The sequence below is a fragment of the Chrysochloris asiatica genome, unplaced genomic scaffold (genome assembly GCF_000296735.1).
Source record: "Chrysochloris asiatica unplaced genomic scaffold, ChrAsi1.0 scaffold00132, whole genome shotgun sequence".
In the NCBI taxonomy this organism is placed as follows: domain Eukaryota; kingdom Metazoa; phylum Chordata; class Mammalia; order Afrosoricida; family Chrysochloridae; genus Chrysochloris; species Chrysochloris asiatica.
In genome coordinates, this window is record NW_006408650.1 from 8,012,657 (window position 1) to 8,030,430 (window position 17,774).

The 17,774-nt window shown below is 44.2% G+C and overlaps 1 protein-coding gene across 1 annotated transcript in view; it reads right to left on the bottom strand.

The window, feature by feature from the left end:
* Positions 1-14,391, bottom strand: part of RAB37 (RAB37, member RAS oncogene family) — a 65,322-nt gene extending 50,931 nt beyond the window's left edge. The window contains exon 1 of the mRNA XM_006869601.1: positions 14,323-14,391. Coding sequence (XP_006869663.1) covers positions 14,323-14,391 — 69 coding nt within the window. The remainder of the gene's footprint in view (positions 1-14,322) is intronic.
* Positions 14,392-17,774: the final 3,383 nt, after the last annotated feature.

Genomic DNA, 17,774 nt, shown 5'->3' on the forward strand with positions numbered 1-17,774 from the left:
CTCCAGTCAGCACTTTTTCAATGTCTCTCAGCTTCTTCTGCATCATGGAGTATGGCCAATGTGTTGCAGAAGTCACGGTACCAGCCTGCAACTTCTCAGGGACCATATTTACTTCTGGAGGCAGTGGTGGCTCAGCGGAAGAATTCTTGCCTTCCACGCAGAAGACCCTAGTTGGATTTATAGCCAGCGTACCTCATGTGCTACCTATCTGTCGGTGGAGGCTTGCATGTTGCTTTGATGCTGAACAGGTTTCTGTGGACTTCTAGACTAAGACAGACTAGGAAGAAAGGCTTTGATGATCTACTTCTGAAAATGAGCCAGTGAAAACCCTGTGGATCTCAAGGATCTAATGCACTACCGCTCATGAGGGTTGGTGCATTTGATTGTTTTGTGCATGGACCACCACGAGTCAGGGACTGACAAATAGCAGGTAACAACAACACAGCAAGTCTATTTCTAGTGAGCAAGTTACCTCTAGCTCTCCAAGAGTATCCCAGCTAGGTCTGAGAGGTTCCTCTGGAGCCACCTGCCACACACAGGGAGGCTCCTTGGGTGGTTTTTGTTTTCTTCTCCTCTTTAAGGTAAATGGATGGAGGACACATACATGCTTATTTGTTATTTTAACCTCTGTGCTTTTAAGTTTCAAACTTTGAGCGTACACAGGCATTTTAATGTCCCCATAAAAGGAATATTATGCAGTCATTAAGAAGAATGAAGGTGAATATGTATGACAAAATGCCTGCGATACATTTATATATGATATTATTGTATTATACATATGTATAATTTACATATTATACACACATATTTTAGAGTACAATTCCATTTTTTATTGAACATATGAATTCTGAAGCAGTAGGGTCACAGGAACTTTTTCTACTTTGCATTTTTTCAGATTTTGTATGTTAAGCATGGATTAATAATAATGGTTCCCATTACTAACTAATGGTCACCAATACAAGCCTTATTGTTGGTCTAGCACAGTGCTCAGATATCAAACACAGGCCTCCATTGACTGCTTCCCCAGTCCCGTGTTACTACTCTGACTCCCCCACCTTCTTCCATCAGGACCTGCCCATCCCTGGGTTTACTGATCTATCTCTCACACCAAAGAAGATTGCTCTTCTGCAAATGTGAACACCACTGTGGAGACAGTGTTGACCCTGGGGTAGGAGAATTGCTCCCCACTTTGACATTTTGCTCAAAGCATAGACTAGCCCCTTCTTAATTACTCACAGCACATCTGAAACCAGTTGTGGTGTGGGACCAACAGAGGGAGAGACCATTCAAGCAAGAGCTCAAAGTTATAGCACAGACTCAAGCTCAGACCCTACAGGGCTTCCTTACCTGATAGGTGGTCTGACTACATAATTTTCAGACCCCAGTGTGGGATCCCTTATAAAAAAATTATTAAGAATTTCAAGATGGTGAGATAGTGTTACACCAAGTGTGGAGTTCTAAGCGGAGCTGCTCGATTTGCCCTCCAACAAGACAGACTTTCTGCCCAGTTATCATTTGCCTTCCTGTGGTCATGGCTTGTCCATACTCTACCTGCTGATGGAAAACTCCAGGCAGTTCTAAAGCCTGGTCCAGAAAGAGGAGGGAGTGCTTCTGCTCCTTCCAGTTAGTGGGACCTTCTGAGTCTTCATCCCCTGACTTCAAGATGAACTCTTCCCTGGGTGATTGATTGTTGGATTATCTATTTCTTTCAGAGAGAATCCTAGTCACACCCATAGGGTGTGGTCTGGTACCAAGCCCCAAGCACCCAATCGCATTATAGGTGGCATGAGTTCATTCCCTAAGGCCAATTATACAGTCTTAAATAATACCATGTGTGGGATAAAAATCACCCAGGCCAGATGGGGCCAGTGACAAGTTCAGTTAATTTCTTTTCCCATTACTTCTCATTAAAGATGAAAAAATGTTGAGATCCAGCCTCACCCAGGAGGTATCTGTTGTTTCTGCACAACTAGCTGAGCTCTGGTAGCATAGTGGTTACGAATTGGGCTGCGAATCTCAAGGTCATCAGTTTGAAACTACCAGCTGTTCCGTGGGAGAAAGATGAGGTTTTCTGCTCCCGTAAAGATTTACAGCTTTGGAAACCCTGTGCAAGGTTGCTATGAGTCGGAACTGACTCCATGGCACATCACCAGCTGACTGCCACCATCACCCCTATTTTCCTTGAAACCCACTCCTTCACTCTCAGTAGAAATGACTCCACCTTCAGGGGTGGGCATGTGATCCAAGCTGAAGTGATTCAATTGATTCCATCCCTCTGGTCACAATAATTGGTACAGGGATAGCCATGTGACCCAATTTGTCCAAAGAACATTAGACTTAGGGTTTGAGTTGAAACTAGGAGTTGGGAGGATGTTACTCTAGAGTTGTTGGTCACATGACCTTGTGAGAAGACAGCCTACCTGTGAGTAAAGTCAACCCAGAGGGAAGAGTTGCTGAAAGAAGGGGAAGTGAGGCTGATACCACCATCTGAGTCACCAGATGCAGTGGAATTGAAAGTCATTAGCATCTCAGGGCCTCCTGGTTGCATCAGCCAGTCACTCAATTCTCTTCACTACTTAACACAATTTAAATTGGGTTTTGCCTCTGGTGATCAAAAGGCTCTTGATTAGAAGAGCCCCCTTTTACAGGGAATGGAGCCCAGCCTGGTGGCACAGTAGGTTAAGCGTTGGACTGCTAACCAGTCAGCACTTCAAATCCATGGGCTGCTCCTCTGTAGAACGAAGAGGCTGTCTGCTTCAGCAAAGATTTACAGCCTCAGAAACCCTATGGGGGTCAGTTCTATTTAGTCCTATAGGGTAGCTAATTAGGCTGAATTGACTAGAAGGCTGTGCATTCCATTTATGTTCAGTGCTATGGAGATTAAAGGACACAATATAAATTATGAAGGGCTGTTTGCATGGGATGCCTGAGGACACCCAGTTGGCTAATGTTAGAGCCTGGACAAAAACCCAGTTATTTGATTTCCCATGTCCAGTTCTCATTCTCTGGTAATGGGCTATGAAATGGCCTCCTGTCCTCTGAAACCCAGAAGGCAGGTTACATGTTAGACAGTGACAGTGCTTTATGTTCTCTTCTCTGCTGCATTTCGACATCTGAAGTAGACCTAGTTTCTCAGGACATGGAGAATTGAGGGTCTTGGAGGGTATAAACACAGCCCAGCTGGTCTCTCACCTATGATTCTCCTACGTCATCTGCCCACAAACCTCTCTTCATGAGCCAACCCACATTCACAAGGGACCCGGCCCCCATATTTTGGAATTTGGTTGGATGCTTTTCTCCTTTAATTTTTGGCAGTGTTCATGGAAGGGGTTCCAACTTGGCTTCTGTGGCTTGGACTGTGCCAGATTTGGGGATACAGATTTTTCCCTCTGGACTCTTCTCAGTGGTACATTGGGGAAACTTTTCCTTTTTTGGATTTAGGCCTGAAGGCATTTCTGCCTTGGGGGTCCAGAGACATTATCACTTTCAGAGGTGGGCCCTCTTCTGTACTTATGGAGATGAAAACCCTTTAGATGAGCCACACAGCTTGGACTCAGGACTTGGCAGCCTTAGCTCATTTGACCTGATCCTCGAGGGCCCAGTTTCCCACCGTGTGCAACTAGAGACCCCTGGCTTAAGAAGTCTCCATGGCACCAAGGCACAAATGTCAAGTGAGCTGAAGTCGGATGTGGTCTGAGTAGTCTCTGTGCCAGCCCTCTGGTCTTCCCAGCCTTCTAGACTGAGCTTCATGGGGGCTGGGGGTAGGGTGCGGTGGGAGGGGAGAAACGGATCTTGTAAGAATCTGGTACACGTGTGTGCTCAGTAAATGTTTGCAGAACCAACTCAGTATTTGCAGCAAGAACTGTCAGGCTTTATGGGGTCATGTGGGGTGGGGGTGAGAGAGGGGTAAGAGGAAATGGCCCCAGTCACTTTTTTTTATTTTTGCTTGGTTCTCTCCCCATGAAGGGGAGAGCAGTGGCTCTGTAGGATAAGCACTCTGCGAACCACAAGGTCAGCAGTTTGAGCCCATCAGTCGCTCCAGTTTCTGCTCTCACAAAGATTTAGAGCCTTGGAAACTCTGTACAGTTAGAACTGACTAACACTTTAGCAATAACAAGAACCCCCCATGAAACTCCAAGCCCTAAGGGTTTGAGTGAGGTGGGGATGGAAATGTGAGATGACACCTCTGGGTTTGGTGATGGGTTGTTAAAGGGGAAGCATTCTCCCTCCCCCTTCCTGCCCCATAACCAGGTCAAAGCCAGGATACTCTCAGGCTTAAAGGCAAGTAGTTCCGAAAAGATCACAGGAAAGTAGAGACCTGGAGAGGACGAATGCCTAGCCAACCAGGTCACAGCTGAATCCAATGGAAAGAGGCAGCGACCCAGGGTGGGGAGGATCCAAGGGCTGAAGGTCAGAAGGGGTTGTAGTCTGCAATCCAGCCACATTAGGCTGATCTCATTAAACCTTTAAATTCTCCAAGTCTCTTTTTTCTAGATTTCATTCTTAGCAAACAATCCCCTGGTTATAATGTGGCTTGCAACTAGGGCTTGTGAACTTGATTACCAAGAAGTTACCTAATGAGATGGACCCACTCTTGGGTGTGAGCAGGACCAGGTCTCTGACCTTACAGAGCTGGGGTAGACACCAGACTGTTGTCATTATTCAAGTGATGACAATCTGTAATCTGTGGGTTCCATTCCTCTGTATCTCTAGTTTGCTTGGATTTGGATCTGTGCTCTGCCACTTATTAGCTGGGTGATTTTAGGCAAGTTTCTTAACATTTCTGTGCCTCAGTTTACTCATGATAAAATGGGGTTACAATAGGGCTGTAGGATTAAATGAGCAAAAAGATATAAAGTGCTTAGAATAGTGCTTGGCATATAAATGCTATATAAAGGACCACTGTGGTACTGTGGGATAAAGCATTGGCCCGCAAAGTTGGATTTTTGAACCATAAGGCTGGTGGTTCAAACTCACCAGCCACTCATTGGAAACGCTATATAGGATTGCTATGAGTTGGAACTGACTTGACGGCACTTAACAGCAACAACGACAATATCGCTGCAGGGTAATGCACTGGACTGCAAGATCAGTTTGAATAGCAAGGTCAGCGGTTTGACCACCAGCCACTCCTTGGAAACCCCATACAGGGTTATTATGAGTCAGAACCAAGTTGACACACTTAACAATAACAACACTAGCATCTGAATTTCATAGTACATACCAGCTAGGATCTTGGACAAATCATTTTATTTTTTCCTGGTTTCAGTTTTCCTGTATATACCAATAACAGACACAATTGTGTTAAAGCTGATTCATGGTGACCCCACATGTGTCAGAGTAGAACTGTGCTACACAGGGGTTTCAGTGGCTCAGTGTTCAGACGCAGATGGACAGGCCTTTCTTCTGAGGTGCATTTGGGTGGATTCAAGCCTCCAGCCTTTCCGTCAGTAGCTGAGTGTGCTAAAGCTTTGCACCACTGAGGTATGAATGAGTAACAATATCCACTGGGAAAAGCACGTGGTAATTATAAAGTGTCACGGTGGTGGTGATTCTGTGCTGTAAAGTCGGTTCTGACTCATAGCAACCCCATATAGGGTTTCCGAGGCTGTAAATCTTTATGGGAACAAGTTTCATCTTTCTCTTATGGACTGACTGGTAGATTCGAACTGCTGACCTTTTGGTTAGCAGCATAACTTTGTAACCCACTACGTTACCAGGGCTCCTTATAAAATAGTAAAGTTTTTTTTGTAAACTCAAAAATGCTGCATAATCTGTTTGTTTATTTATTGTTGATAATTATTAGGCTCACTGGGTCCCTCTAGATTATAGTGGAAAGATGACATCAATACTTCCCAGTTTGTGCCTTAAAAATGGAAGAAACAAACACAGAGACCAAAGGATTGGAACTGCCCCCCACCCAGGACGGCCTGGAGGCCTCATCTGAATGGAGTCTGAACCAGCAGCTTTGTTTCTCCCAAAGGCTAAACAGTTCCTGGGGTGAGGCTGAGGAGGGGCTGGCAGAAGGAGGTGTTGCAGGTCCTGACTGCTTCCTGGGGAAATGACTGGGATAGATGGTTGATCTGCTGTTGAACAGCCAGCTTTGCTGGAAAGTGGTGTGGATAGAAGGAGCTCTGGTAGTACAGTGATTGTTTGTCTGCTAACTGAAAGTGAGGTCAGTGGTTTGAACCCACAGGACAAAGATGTGGCAGTCTGCTTCTGTAAAGATTGTTGTTACTGATAAGACTCTTCCAGTAGATTCTGACTCATAGAGACCCTGTATAGGGTTTCTGAGGAACAACTAGTGAGTTTGAACCACTGACTTTGTGGTTCTACCGACCTAAACAAAATGGAGTCGGTTTAGTTATTAGGTCTCAAATGAAGACCCTACAAATGAAGAAGTTTAAAAATTAGCTAAGGTGACCTATGGTACTAGAAGGAGAACAGGCCAAGAAGAATAGGACAGGCAGAGGAAACTCTAAAGGTAGAACGTGTGAGGAAGTTTATTGTTTACTTTTCCCTAAAGGTGGAATGTTTGAAGAAGTTTATTGATTTACTGTTTCCTGGAGCCCTGGTGAGGCCCAGTGGGTTAATGCGCTAGACTGCAAAGCTGTTTGAACTGCAAGGTCGGTGGTTCAAGCTCAACTTGGAAACCCTATACAGGGTCGCTATGGGTTAGAATCGACTCGACGGCACTTTATTTTTTAATTTTTTTTTTTTTAGTTACCTTGATGTTAAAATGGATTAAGTGTACATCCATATGTAACTTACCCTAGATAATGTGCCTGTTCTTCAGAATGGACAGGACCGTCTTGAGAAACTATTCTCTCTGTCCTTCAGACTGCTGGCTTTCTGCTAATAAAGCTTGGATTGGATCTCTCTCCTGTCTCTGTGCTTAACTCTGTGCTTAACTGATGCTTCAGGCGGCAAGCCCTTGTTCTGGTTTGGTAACACCACCGAACTTGAGGCTCAAACTAACCTTACGGTCCAGCACACTATTCTTCAGCATCACACCAGTACTTAGAAACCTCATGGAACAATTCTACTCTGTCCTATAGGGTCCTGGTGTGGCATTGTAGGATAAGCACTGGACTTCTAACTGCAAGGATGACAATTTAAACCCACCAGCGATTCCTTGGAAACCCTATACAGGGTCTCTGAGTTGGACATAGCAACAACAGCAATAGAATAGGTGTTGACTTGATGGTAATGGGGCTTCAATGGAGGTAGTGGTGGAGGAGGGGCATGGATATGAAATTCAAATGGGGAGGGAGAAAGAAGGGAAGAAGAGCTTACTTTGCTTTTTAAAAGGCCCCAAACAAAAGATAAAGGAGTGACAAAAAGCTATGACTATGATGCTATCTACAGTTTAGGGGAGGGGTGTGTGTGTCCAGGGCAGAAGGCTAGAAAGCAAGAGGAAATACGAGCTTACACACAACTCAATTCAAGATACTAAAAGCACACCAGTGGCATCTGAAGAAGCCCAAGTTATTAAGTTACACCCCCATGCTGATGTTTAAAACCGTCTACCAACTAACTGTAGAATAAGCACTAGATCGCTAACAGCAAGGTCGGTGGTTCAAGCCCACCATCCGCTCCTGGGAAACTCTATACAGGATCACTATGAGTCAGAACCAATTCTATAGCACTTAATAACGACAACAAACTGTAATTCACATAGGGAGGGAGGGCGAGAGGTTGTGGCATTGAGGGTTGTTATTGTTATGTGCCGGAGCGTTGGTTCTGACTCATAACGACCCTGTACAGGGTTACCGAGGCTGTAAATATTTACGGGAGCAGAAAGCCTCATCTGTCTCCCGCGAACAGCTGGCAGTTTCGAACTGCTGACCTTGCGGGTTTGCAGCCTGATTTGTAACCACTACACTGTAGGGAAACAGAAACCGTTTGCTGGAGGATATTCTTGCACCCTGCTCCTCTCAACAGTTACGTTTTGTTTTTTGTTTTTTTTTTCACTTTACCAGTTAGGACCTGGCTGCCTCCAAGAGCTGGGTGTGGCTTGTGGGGAGGCTGTTTTTTGCTGCTGACTTGAGCTCTCCCCAGCGGCCCCAGAAAACCTTCCCTGGTTGGCTGATGGGAGGCTGGTCCAGGGCTGCTCCCAGCTGGGGAACAGCATTGCCAGAACTCTCAGCAAGCTAGCCAAAGGAACTGTGATTTCCATTTTCGCTTACGGTCTCAAGGGACTACTTCTCTTGCCTGAGAAGGAAAGGAAGAAAGCCACCAGTGTGCTGGGATAAGTTTAGAGCCACTTGAAATGCCCAACTCAACACTTACCCAGTCTGGGGCTCACCTCTGACTGTTTACTTCCAGCAAAGCTGGGTTTCCTGTGGTGAAAAACAAAAGAAATCAAAGCCCGGGTCCAGATAGCTTCTAGGAGGAAATGCTTCTTCAGATACCACCAACACCAGTGAATCTCAGCCAATTTCTCTCAAAAGCCCACAGACCAAAAAACTAAACCTGTTACTGAGTCAATTCTGATTTACAGTGACCCTATAGCTCAGAGAAGAACTGTCCTATAGGGTTTCCAAGATTGTAATCTTTCTGGAAGTACACTGTTACATCTTTCTCTCACAGAGTAGCTGGTGGGTTTGAACCACCAACCTTTAGTTTAGTAGCTGAGTTCTTAACCACTAGGCTACTATGGATCTTCCAAAATGTCCGCAGCCAAAACACCAAAAACCCAAACCAAACAAGAAACCCTGATCTACTGACATTGAGTCAATTCCCACTCATAGAGACTCAATAGGACAGAGTAGAATTGCTCCCTAGCGTTGCTGAGGCTGTTAATCTCTAGGGGAGTAGGTAAACTTTGGAGCAGATAATGGGTTTGAACCACTGACCTTGTGATTAGCAGCCCAATGCTTAATGCACGGTATCACCAGGGCTTCTAAAATGTCTCCCAGGACTCCAAATTAAAGGGAAGAATGCTCAGAAAGGAGAAAAGTCTGCAGATTTTGGAAACAAGGTTGAGGCATTGAACTGAGCCACTCACTTCCTGTTAAGCTTGTACAAGACAATCAGCCAGTACCACTCCCCACACCAGCTGACTATTGTTGTTAGGTGCTGTTGAGTTGGTTCTGACCCATAATGACCCTAGTACAACATAATGCAACATTTGGTTCGGCATCATCCTCACAATTTCTGCTATGTTTGAGCCCATTGCTAGCATCACTGTACCAATCCATCTAATTGGGTGTCTCCATCTTTTTCTCTGCCCTCAACTTTACCAAGCACGATGTTCTTCTCCAGAAACTGGCCCCTTGTGATAATAGGTTCGAAGTAAGAGAGACAAAATCTGGCCATCGTGGCTTCTAAGGAGCATTCTGGTTGTACTTCTTTCAACACAGGTTTCTTTGTTCTTCTAGAAGTTCTTCTCCAACACCATAATTCAAATGCATCAATTCTTCTATGGTCTTCCTTATTCATTTTCCAACTTTCACATGCATGTGAGGCTATTGTAAATACTGTGGCTTGGGTGAGGTGCGTTTTAGTCCTCAATCTGACATTTTTGCTCTTCACCACTTTAAAAATGTCTTGTGCATCAGATTTGCCAAATGCAATACATTGTTTGATTTCTTAACTGCTGCTTCCATATGAGTGTCGATGGTTGATACAAGCAAAGTGGAATTTTTGACAACTTCAATCTTTCCTCCATTTATCATGATGTGATTTATTGGTCTAGTGGTGAGGAGTTTTGTTTTTTTACATTGAGGTACAACCCATACTGAAGGCTGTGGTCTTTGATCTTAATCAGTAAGTCCTCTTCGCTTTCTGCAAGCAAGGTTGTATCATCTGCGTATCATATGTCGTTAATGAGCCTTCCTTCAACCCTGATGCCATGTTCTTCTTCATATAATCCAACTTTTTGAATTATTTGCTCAACATACAGATTGTATAATTATGGTGAAAGAATAAAACTCAGATGATCACAGATTGCCAGTGATATGCTATGTACTTTATTTATTGATCCTCAGCCCTCCAGAGTGAGCCAGAGAGGCAGATGGACACATGGAAACATTATACAGGGAACAGTCACCTTTTCTGGGCTTTGTTGTTTGTTTCTGAGTTGAGGGTGAAGATCTGACCAGAATTGGAGCCAATTCTCTCACTTTGAACCTACAATTTTTCCACCTATTAGACATGGATTTTCTTGTGGAATTGGATTTTTTGACCATGAATTTGTGTTCTATTAATTGCTTAATGGGAAAAAATATATATCTCTGATGGAAAAAGAATGGTAGAAGGACACAGAATCATGTCCATGGACACATGGCCATCTTTTTTTCGCTGATTGATTTGTTTCTCCCAGGTAAAATTTTCTGTCAAGGAAGAAAAGTTTTGGTGTATCAGGGACTTCAACAAGTTTATGGAAAATGGAATAGAAAGATAATGGAATTTGTCCATGAATTTTTTGAAGCACCCTCTCCCTCATATCATGTTGCAGACCGTGTAAGACTAGTCAGAGGTTCGAGGCCCTCTAGGGCTGAGTGTAACAAATGAGGCCACTGGCAGTTAATGGAAAATTGCTTTCATCTTAATATTCAGGTATATATATTAAATTAATACACTGGAGCCTTTGAAAATCCACAGATAAATGTGATATTTTCCTAAAGCCGAGACTAAAGGTTGCAAGGTTAAACCTTTCTCCAAAGGATTAACTAAAAATATCTTAGCTACTTCTTGGTTCTTTGTTCTATAGACAAAGAACCCATCCTCCCTAATCCCTTTTCCAGGTGCAGCCCATTCAGCTGGGCGTCTCCTACAGAACTCTCAACTTCCCCCAACTGACCTCAGGGGCTATAGATATGTTAATTGGGCCTGAAAATCCAAGTTGCTGGCCTGGGATTCGAACCAGTGAAGTACAATGTAAAGTTACCTGAATGTCTGGAAAATTACTGATGTTAGCTGTATCCTGTTTTAGTCCCTCCCAGCTTGGTGTGAAACTCCTCCCCTAAATAAAACAGAGGCCTGGGCCTCCCCAGGTGTGCATTACTGGTTGGAAGGCATGGAGTAAAGATTGCAGTGCGTTACGGGTTGGAAGGCATCCATTAAAGATTGCAGGGCAGTGAGTCGCTGCCTGCAGAGGCCATGATGCCTGTAGTCCCAAGCCTGCCCACCAGTGATGTATCCACCCTGGCTTTGGGGTGCCTCATTGTCTCCCTTCTTCTGTTTCTCTGTGTATTCTTTCGCTATCCCTATCGCCGCTGGATCTCCCCTCCTCGTGAACCAAACACACGTGACAACTATGTCGGGGCCAGACCCCGACAATATCAGACCTTTCTCTTAGATCAATACTTGATGAACCTCCATCTTTCAAAATGCCAGCAGAGTTTCCTATATTTTGAAGATACTCAGTAAATGCTTGCTGAATGGGTGGATGAGGAATAGGGGCTACTGAGGTTTCTTGTTGTTGTTAAGTGCTGTTGAGCTGGTTCCAACTCAGGGCAACCCTATGTACAACACAATGAAACACTGCCTGATCCTTCATTATCCTCACAATCATTTGTGTTTGAGCCCATTGTAGCCATTGAGGCTTACTTCACTGTTGAGCAGTGGATTCTGATTCACAGCCACCCTATAGAACATAGTTGTTGTTAAGTGCTGCTGAGTTGGTTCTGACTCACAGTGACCTTGCATAAGGTTTCCAAGGAACAGCTGGTGGGTTTGAACTGCCCACCTTGTGGTTATCAGTCCCATGCTTTTCCTACAGCGCCACACTAAGACAAAGTAGAACTGCTCTATAGGGTTTCTGAGGCTGTAATCTTTATGGAAATAAGGAGCTCTGGTAACATAGTGGTTATGAATCGGGCTGTGAATTTCATGGTCAGCAGTTTGAAACTACCAGCTGTTCAAAAAAGATGAACTTTTCTTCTCTCGTAAAGATTTACAGCCTTGGAAACCTTGTACAGGGCCGCTATGAGTCAGAACCGACTCCACGGCACATGCCAACAACAACAATCTTTATGGTAATAGATAGTTTCATCTTTCTCCCATGGAGCAGCTGATAGGTTCGAATAGCTGACCTTTTGATTAACAGTCCAATGCTTAACCCACTGCACTACCAGAGCTTCTTGAGACTTATTGTTAAGTGTTGTTGAGTCAGTTACAACTCATAGCAATCCTGTACAGGGTTTTCAATAAGCAACTGTTGGGTTTGAATTGCTGGCCTTGTGGTTAGCAGTCTGTTGAGGTTTTGTTGTTGTTAAGTAGTGTCGAGTCCGTTCTGATTCATAGCAACCCTGTATAAGGTTTCTGAGGAGCAGCTGGTGAGCTTGAACCACCAACCTTGTGGTTCCAAGTCCAGTGCTGATCCTACAACACCACACCAGGAGTCTTAGAGATCTAGAAATCACAAGATGAGTAGCAGATGTTGGAAATGAAGGTCAAGTACAAGAGAGAAGGGAGAGTAATGGCTATTCCCTGCTGCCTTTCCTGTTCACCTAGAAAAGGTATTAGAGCTAGGGTGTTGTTAGATACCTTCAAGTTGGCTTCAGCCCATAGAGACCCTAAGTACAACAGGATGAAATGCCACTCGGTCCAGCACCATCCTCACAATTACTGCTACACCTGAGCCCATTGTGTTGCCACTGTGCCAATCCATCTTGTTGGGAGTCTCCATCTTTTTCACTGTCCCTCCTCTTTAGGGTCTAAGCACTTGAGTGGGAATTCTTTTGTCTTGACCCATTAGCATCTGGGAAAAAACTAGCCCCATCTGTGCTTCATTTTCTCAGAGCCTGAGATCAGGTCCTGGTACAGAGAGAACTTAATCCACGGGCTGTTCCTGCACCATGAAAGGGACATGTATCATTGCCCTTGATAACTCTTAGACCTGTAACAGTAGCAAGAGAGGACCAGAAGCTCTCTCAGGAAAAGAATATCAAGAGTGTTCACATGTTTTGAATTATTTAATTGCATCAAATATTCAGATTTGTGGAATCAACAGCAACTCTATTTAAAAACTACCAGCATGTGATGGATGAACTCAGTGTTTCCATGTAGTCTCTAGCATCCAGTCCACACTCCAGGCCTCTTCTAAGAGTCACTTGGGCTCATCTGGGTCATTATCCAACTCTTGGACTAACTAAAGTTGGCAGATGTTTTGCATATAAGGAAATTTTAATGATAGTTTTATTAAATCCTTTGCCTCAGGAGATATTTAATTTACAAAGTCAAGACTGGGATGTTTGCAAGAAGCCGTGTTTTTTGCATGGGGGAAGGGTTATATGAGTTATTCCCATGCAAGTGTGCTTGTGAAATATATGCGTGTATGTGTTTGTGAGGGTCTTTGTGTATGAAATGGCTGTTCTTCTTGCAAAGCTGCATTATCATTTAGGTGAGTTTGAAGGCAACACCGACTGAAGTTGTCTAGGAGCTCAGGATGTGTGTCTTATATTTGTAAAGGGGCATGATGTCAATGTATTTGCAGTAAGTTTTCTATGTAGTAGGAGCTCTGGTAGCGTAGTGGTTACGAATCAGGCTGCGAACCTTAAGGTCAGCGGTTCGAAACTACCAGCCACTCAGTGGGAGAAAGATGAGACTTTCTACTCCCGTAAAGATTTACACCCTCGGAAATCCTGTACAGGGTCGCTATGGGTCGGAACCGACTCGATGGCACTTAACAACAACAACAACAAGGCTTAATAACAACCACCATTCATTGACTGCTTCTTACATGCCAGGGATTATATTATATGCTTTATATTATATTACCTAACATATTTAATCAATAAAAGAGAGAGGCTCCTACTTTCTCCCAACAACCACTTTAAGAGGAGACCTACATGCTAATAATTGAATTGCATAAGAAACTTGAACGAGGGAAGAAAGGGATGTTGTCAGAGGTTTGAAATAAGCAAAACACTTTCTGATGGCTACTGAGCAAAGCACAAAAAAAAGAAGAAGGTCTGGTTTGTAAACAACAGTTTCTTTATGCTACAGACCATTTCTGTGTTTAGTTTTAGCTAAATTGGCTGGGAATTCAGATCTGTGTACATTGTTGCTAGATCTAAGGGAGCTGGAGAGAGTGAGTGAGAGGGCATACATGAACGTTCACAAAAGCAAAGGCGCTCAGGGTACACAGGAACTAAAACCGGTGAAGATGGGAGTGAGCGGGAGCCTCCTCCCCCAGCGCTCAGGCATCTGCCTTGGGCAGTAAACAGAACAAAACAGAAATAATCTTCCGGGCTTACAAAGACGGGCTAGTTTCTCTTTAATGCCCAAAACAAAGCCAGGAGGGCCTAGATACTCTCGATGTCGATGGGATGGGAGGGCGGCAGTAGGAACAGGCTTGGAGGAGATTCTTACCTTATGCAAGACCTGCTCGTTGAAGTCAGGGCCAGCTCCTCCCTGATAGGAGAGTCTCTGCAGGTCCATGCCCGACTTGAAGTACGCTGCTTCTCGCTCTCCCAGCCCTCTGCGTCAGTGCTCCCAGAAGCTCTGTCCCGGCTGGGTGCTGCAGGCTCTGGTCTGGGTCTCGCGTGCCACGCCGCATCCGGGTTCAGCACCGGACAGCTCCCGCAGCGGCCGCGGCGCGGTACCCAAAGGGCAAGCTGCCGCTCACTTCCACGATCGTGCGTTTCAACACCAAGGACAGCGGTACCGCCCAGTTAGCCTGGGACTAGAGTTCAAAGATCCGGTCCGCTCTGAATAGCCTTTCTCGGGACTTCAGGATGCTGGGAAGACGCAAGATTTCAGATGAGTCGTGGTCCGTGCGTATCCCATTCAGCTAGCAGACCTCGGAGGTGCAGTGACTATACTGGGTTCTCCGAGTTTTGCAGTCCCGGGAGCTCGCGGTTCCGGCTTCGCCTTCATGAACGAGTGTCCCCAAAACGCCACGCAGCTCAGCTTTCGTCCCGCGTTTGCAAAGAAGTCCTGTGGCGCTGGCGCGGCTTGTTTTTCAGTCCCTGGATAGATCATTTCACAGTGTAAGAGACAAACAGCGGATCTGAGGCTGAGATCAGTGAATGCTGGGCCTGAGAGGTCCTTGAAGTCCCTGAAATATTATGCAACACTTCTGCTTAACTACAGCTTCCTAGAAAAACGGTCCAGAGTTTTAATTACCCTTTCAAAGATGCACATGACCCCCCAAAAGTTAAGAATGATTGACCCAGAGGATGCAGAATGGTGTTTTGGTTACCAGACTTGGCTTTGAAATATTGGCTCTGAAAATTATTTGTTGTATAACCTTGAGGAAATTACCTAACCTCCCATGTCTAATTGCCTTCACTATAGACCACTTGTTGTCAAGCTGATTTCAACTCATGGCGACCCCACCTGTTTCAGAGGAGAACTGCATCCCTACAGGGTTTTCAATGATTGTGCTCCCTTGAAGTGGATTGCTAAGTCTTCCAATTTCATGGCATGATTGTGAGGATTTAACGAACAAACTCATGTGAAACTTAGAATGGTGTGTGGCATATGCTAAGAACTCAGCCAAATGCTAACTATTATTCTCTCTAGGAGCCTGGGTGGTACAGTGTTTAAAGCACTCAGATGCTGAAGAAGTCGGTGATTTAAACCCATCAACCTCTTCTAGGGAGAAAGATCTGGCAGTCTGCTTCTGTAAAGCTTTATAGCCTTGGACACGATACGGGGAAGTTCTGCTGTGTTTTACAGGGTCACTATAAGTCAGAATGCATGTGACAGGAGTGGGTTTGGTTTGGGTTTATTATTTTCCCTGGGCAAGGGAATGGGGAGTCCTGGTTACTTCCTCTGAACATCAGTGGAGTCCAGCTGATGAGATCTCCATTTTTCAGAGTTGGGATAGAGGAGTGTAAGGCTAACCTTCATGGGAATCTGGGGCTGAGACTGTGATCTCTGGGTGTATCCCTATGATGATCCTGGTGTTGAGGAGGTGGCTACCTCACTAGGAGCAAGGCCAGACCAGAAACCTTGGAGTCAATATCAGCTTGGAGGGAACAAGCCAGGGATAGAGTTAAAAGGGTACATTTAACCCCTGCACTTGGATTCTGTTTTTACTTTGGCTGGGTTACTTAAGCCAAATCACTTATATGAGATAGCTTAAGTTTTCTCACCTATAGGTAGAATAATCATAGCTAGTGTATTGATTTTTATGAAGAATAAATGAAACAATGCATGTGAAAGGCTTTTTTTTAAGTGCAAATAAAATTTATCTATAAGATGTAATAACACATACATAATGATAGCAAAAGGAGCTCTGGTAGCATAGTGGTTACGAATCGGGCTGTGAACCTTAAGGTCAGCAGTTCAAAACTACTAGCTGTTCCATGGGAGAATGATGAGACTTTCTGCTCCTGTAAAGATTTACAGCCTCAGAAACCCTGTACAGGGTCGCTATGGGTCAGAATTGACTCAACAGCACTTAACAACAACAACAACAATGATAGCAATAATAATAACTATTGGAATCTCTATATGGTAGATTTCCAATGAGTATCAATGAGATGGCGAAGTCAGGAAACCAGAGAACTTGTGTGTAGGAGACCCTCACTAGATTGGGGTTTTTAGCCTGAGATGAATAGATGGGCTTTAGGTGAACTGTGAAACATTAAAACCATTAAGGAGAGTTTTGTTTTGATGTATTTTTTTCTTGGGGAAAAGTTCCATAGATTTCATGACATTCTCAAAGTTGCCTTTACTCAAAAAACTTAAGGACCAATAGCTTAGGAGACCTCTATCGTATGACTTTCTCCAGAGTTTCCTCAATAGTCCTGATTGTTGTAGAGAAGAAGGTTCCAGAGACCAGTGACTGTTTTTTCCTGAACTTCACATTCCTTGGAAGGATCATCATTTCTCAGGATCTGCTTCTGAAGGCAGGGGAAGGAGAGTGTTCTATAATATCTTGAGTCTCTGGCCTGGGACCTCTAGAAGTGCTTTTTAAAAAAAATCCTGACATTTCCCCTTGCTCCCCCCTCCCCCCAGAGGGTACTGGAGTGAGAGCAAGGTTCTTCCCTCTGGTGAAGTCTTGTTCCTGTGAAAACTAGGCTTTGCTATGGAGAAAGCTCTAGGTGTATTTCACAGGGATTGCACTTCCTGCCAGACTGAAGAGATTTTTCTCAGAACTTCACTGTGAGAACCTGGTGGGCTTCCTGGAAGTAAAGCCTATGGAAGTGCAAGGACCCCTTAATACTTGCCCCCCGGATCCCCAACATTGTTTGTTCTCATATAAGTTAACATTTATCACTGAAGTGTTCATACTTCACTCCAATAGCTTCTGCTCTAGGTGAGCAGATCTTGACTGATTTTCTGAAATTCATTCAATTTCAGGATAGTAGTTAGCCTTGAAAACTCAGCTCTCTGATGGATCCTAGAAAAGTCATTGGTTTTGAGTTTGCCCAGCTTTTTCTTGTTTTAAGGATGGAAATGACTTCCAAACTGTACATGTCACAGCTGAAACCGGAAGTCCTTTATTTGGAAGTAGAGCATTATCTCTCCTGGGACAAATTAAAACAACAATAAAAAAATTTTGTTTTTAATCTCCAGTCTCTTTTTCTGGGTTCCAGGCCATCTAGACCTTTTAGTTACATTCCTAATTAAGATAATAATTTTCAAAGATTTTTTTCTCACAGTAATTACATCTGGGTTGTTATCTTTCTGAGATTTGGGGTCATTCAAGTTAAACACATTTGCAGACTATCTCCCAGGATAGGTGACACATTTTATGGAACATCTAAATTTATATGGTGTTGGAGGAGAATACTGAAAGTGCCATGGACTGCCAAAAGGACCAATAGATCTGTTTTGGAAGAAGTGCAGCCAGAGTGCTCCTTGGAGGC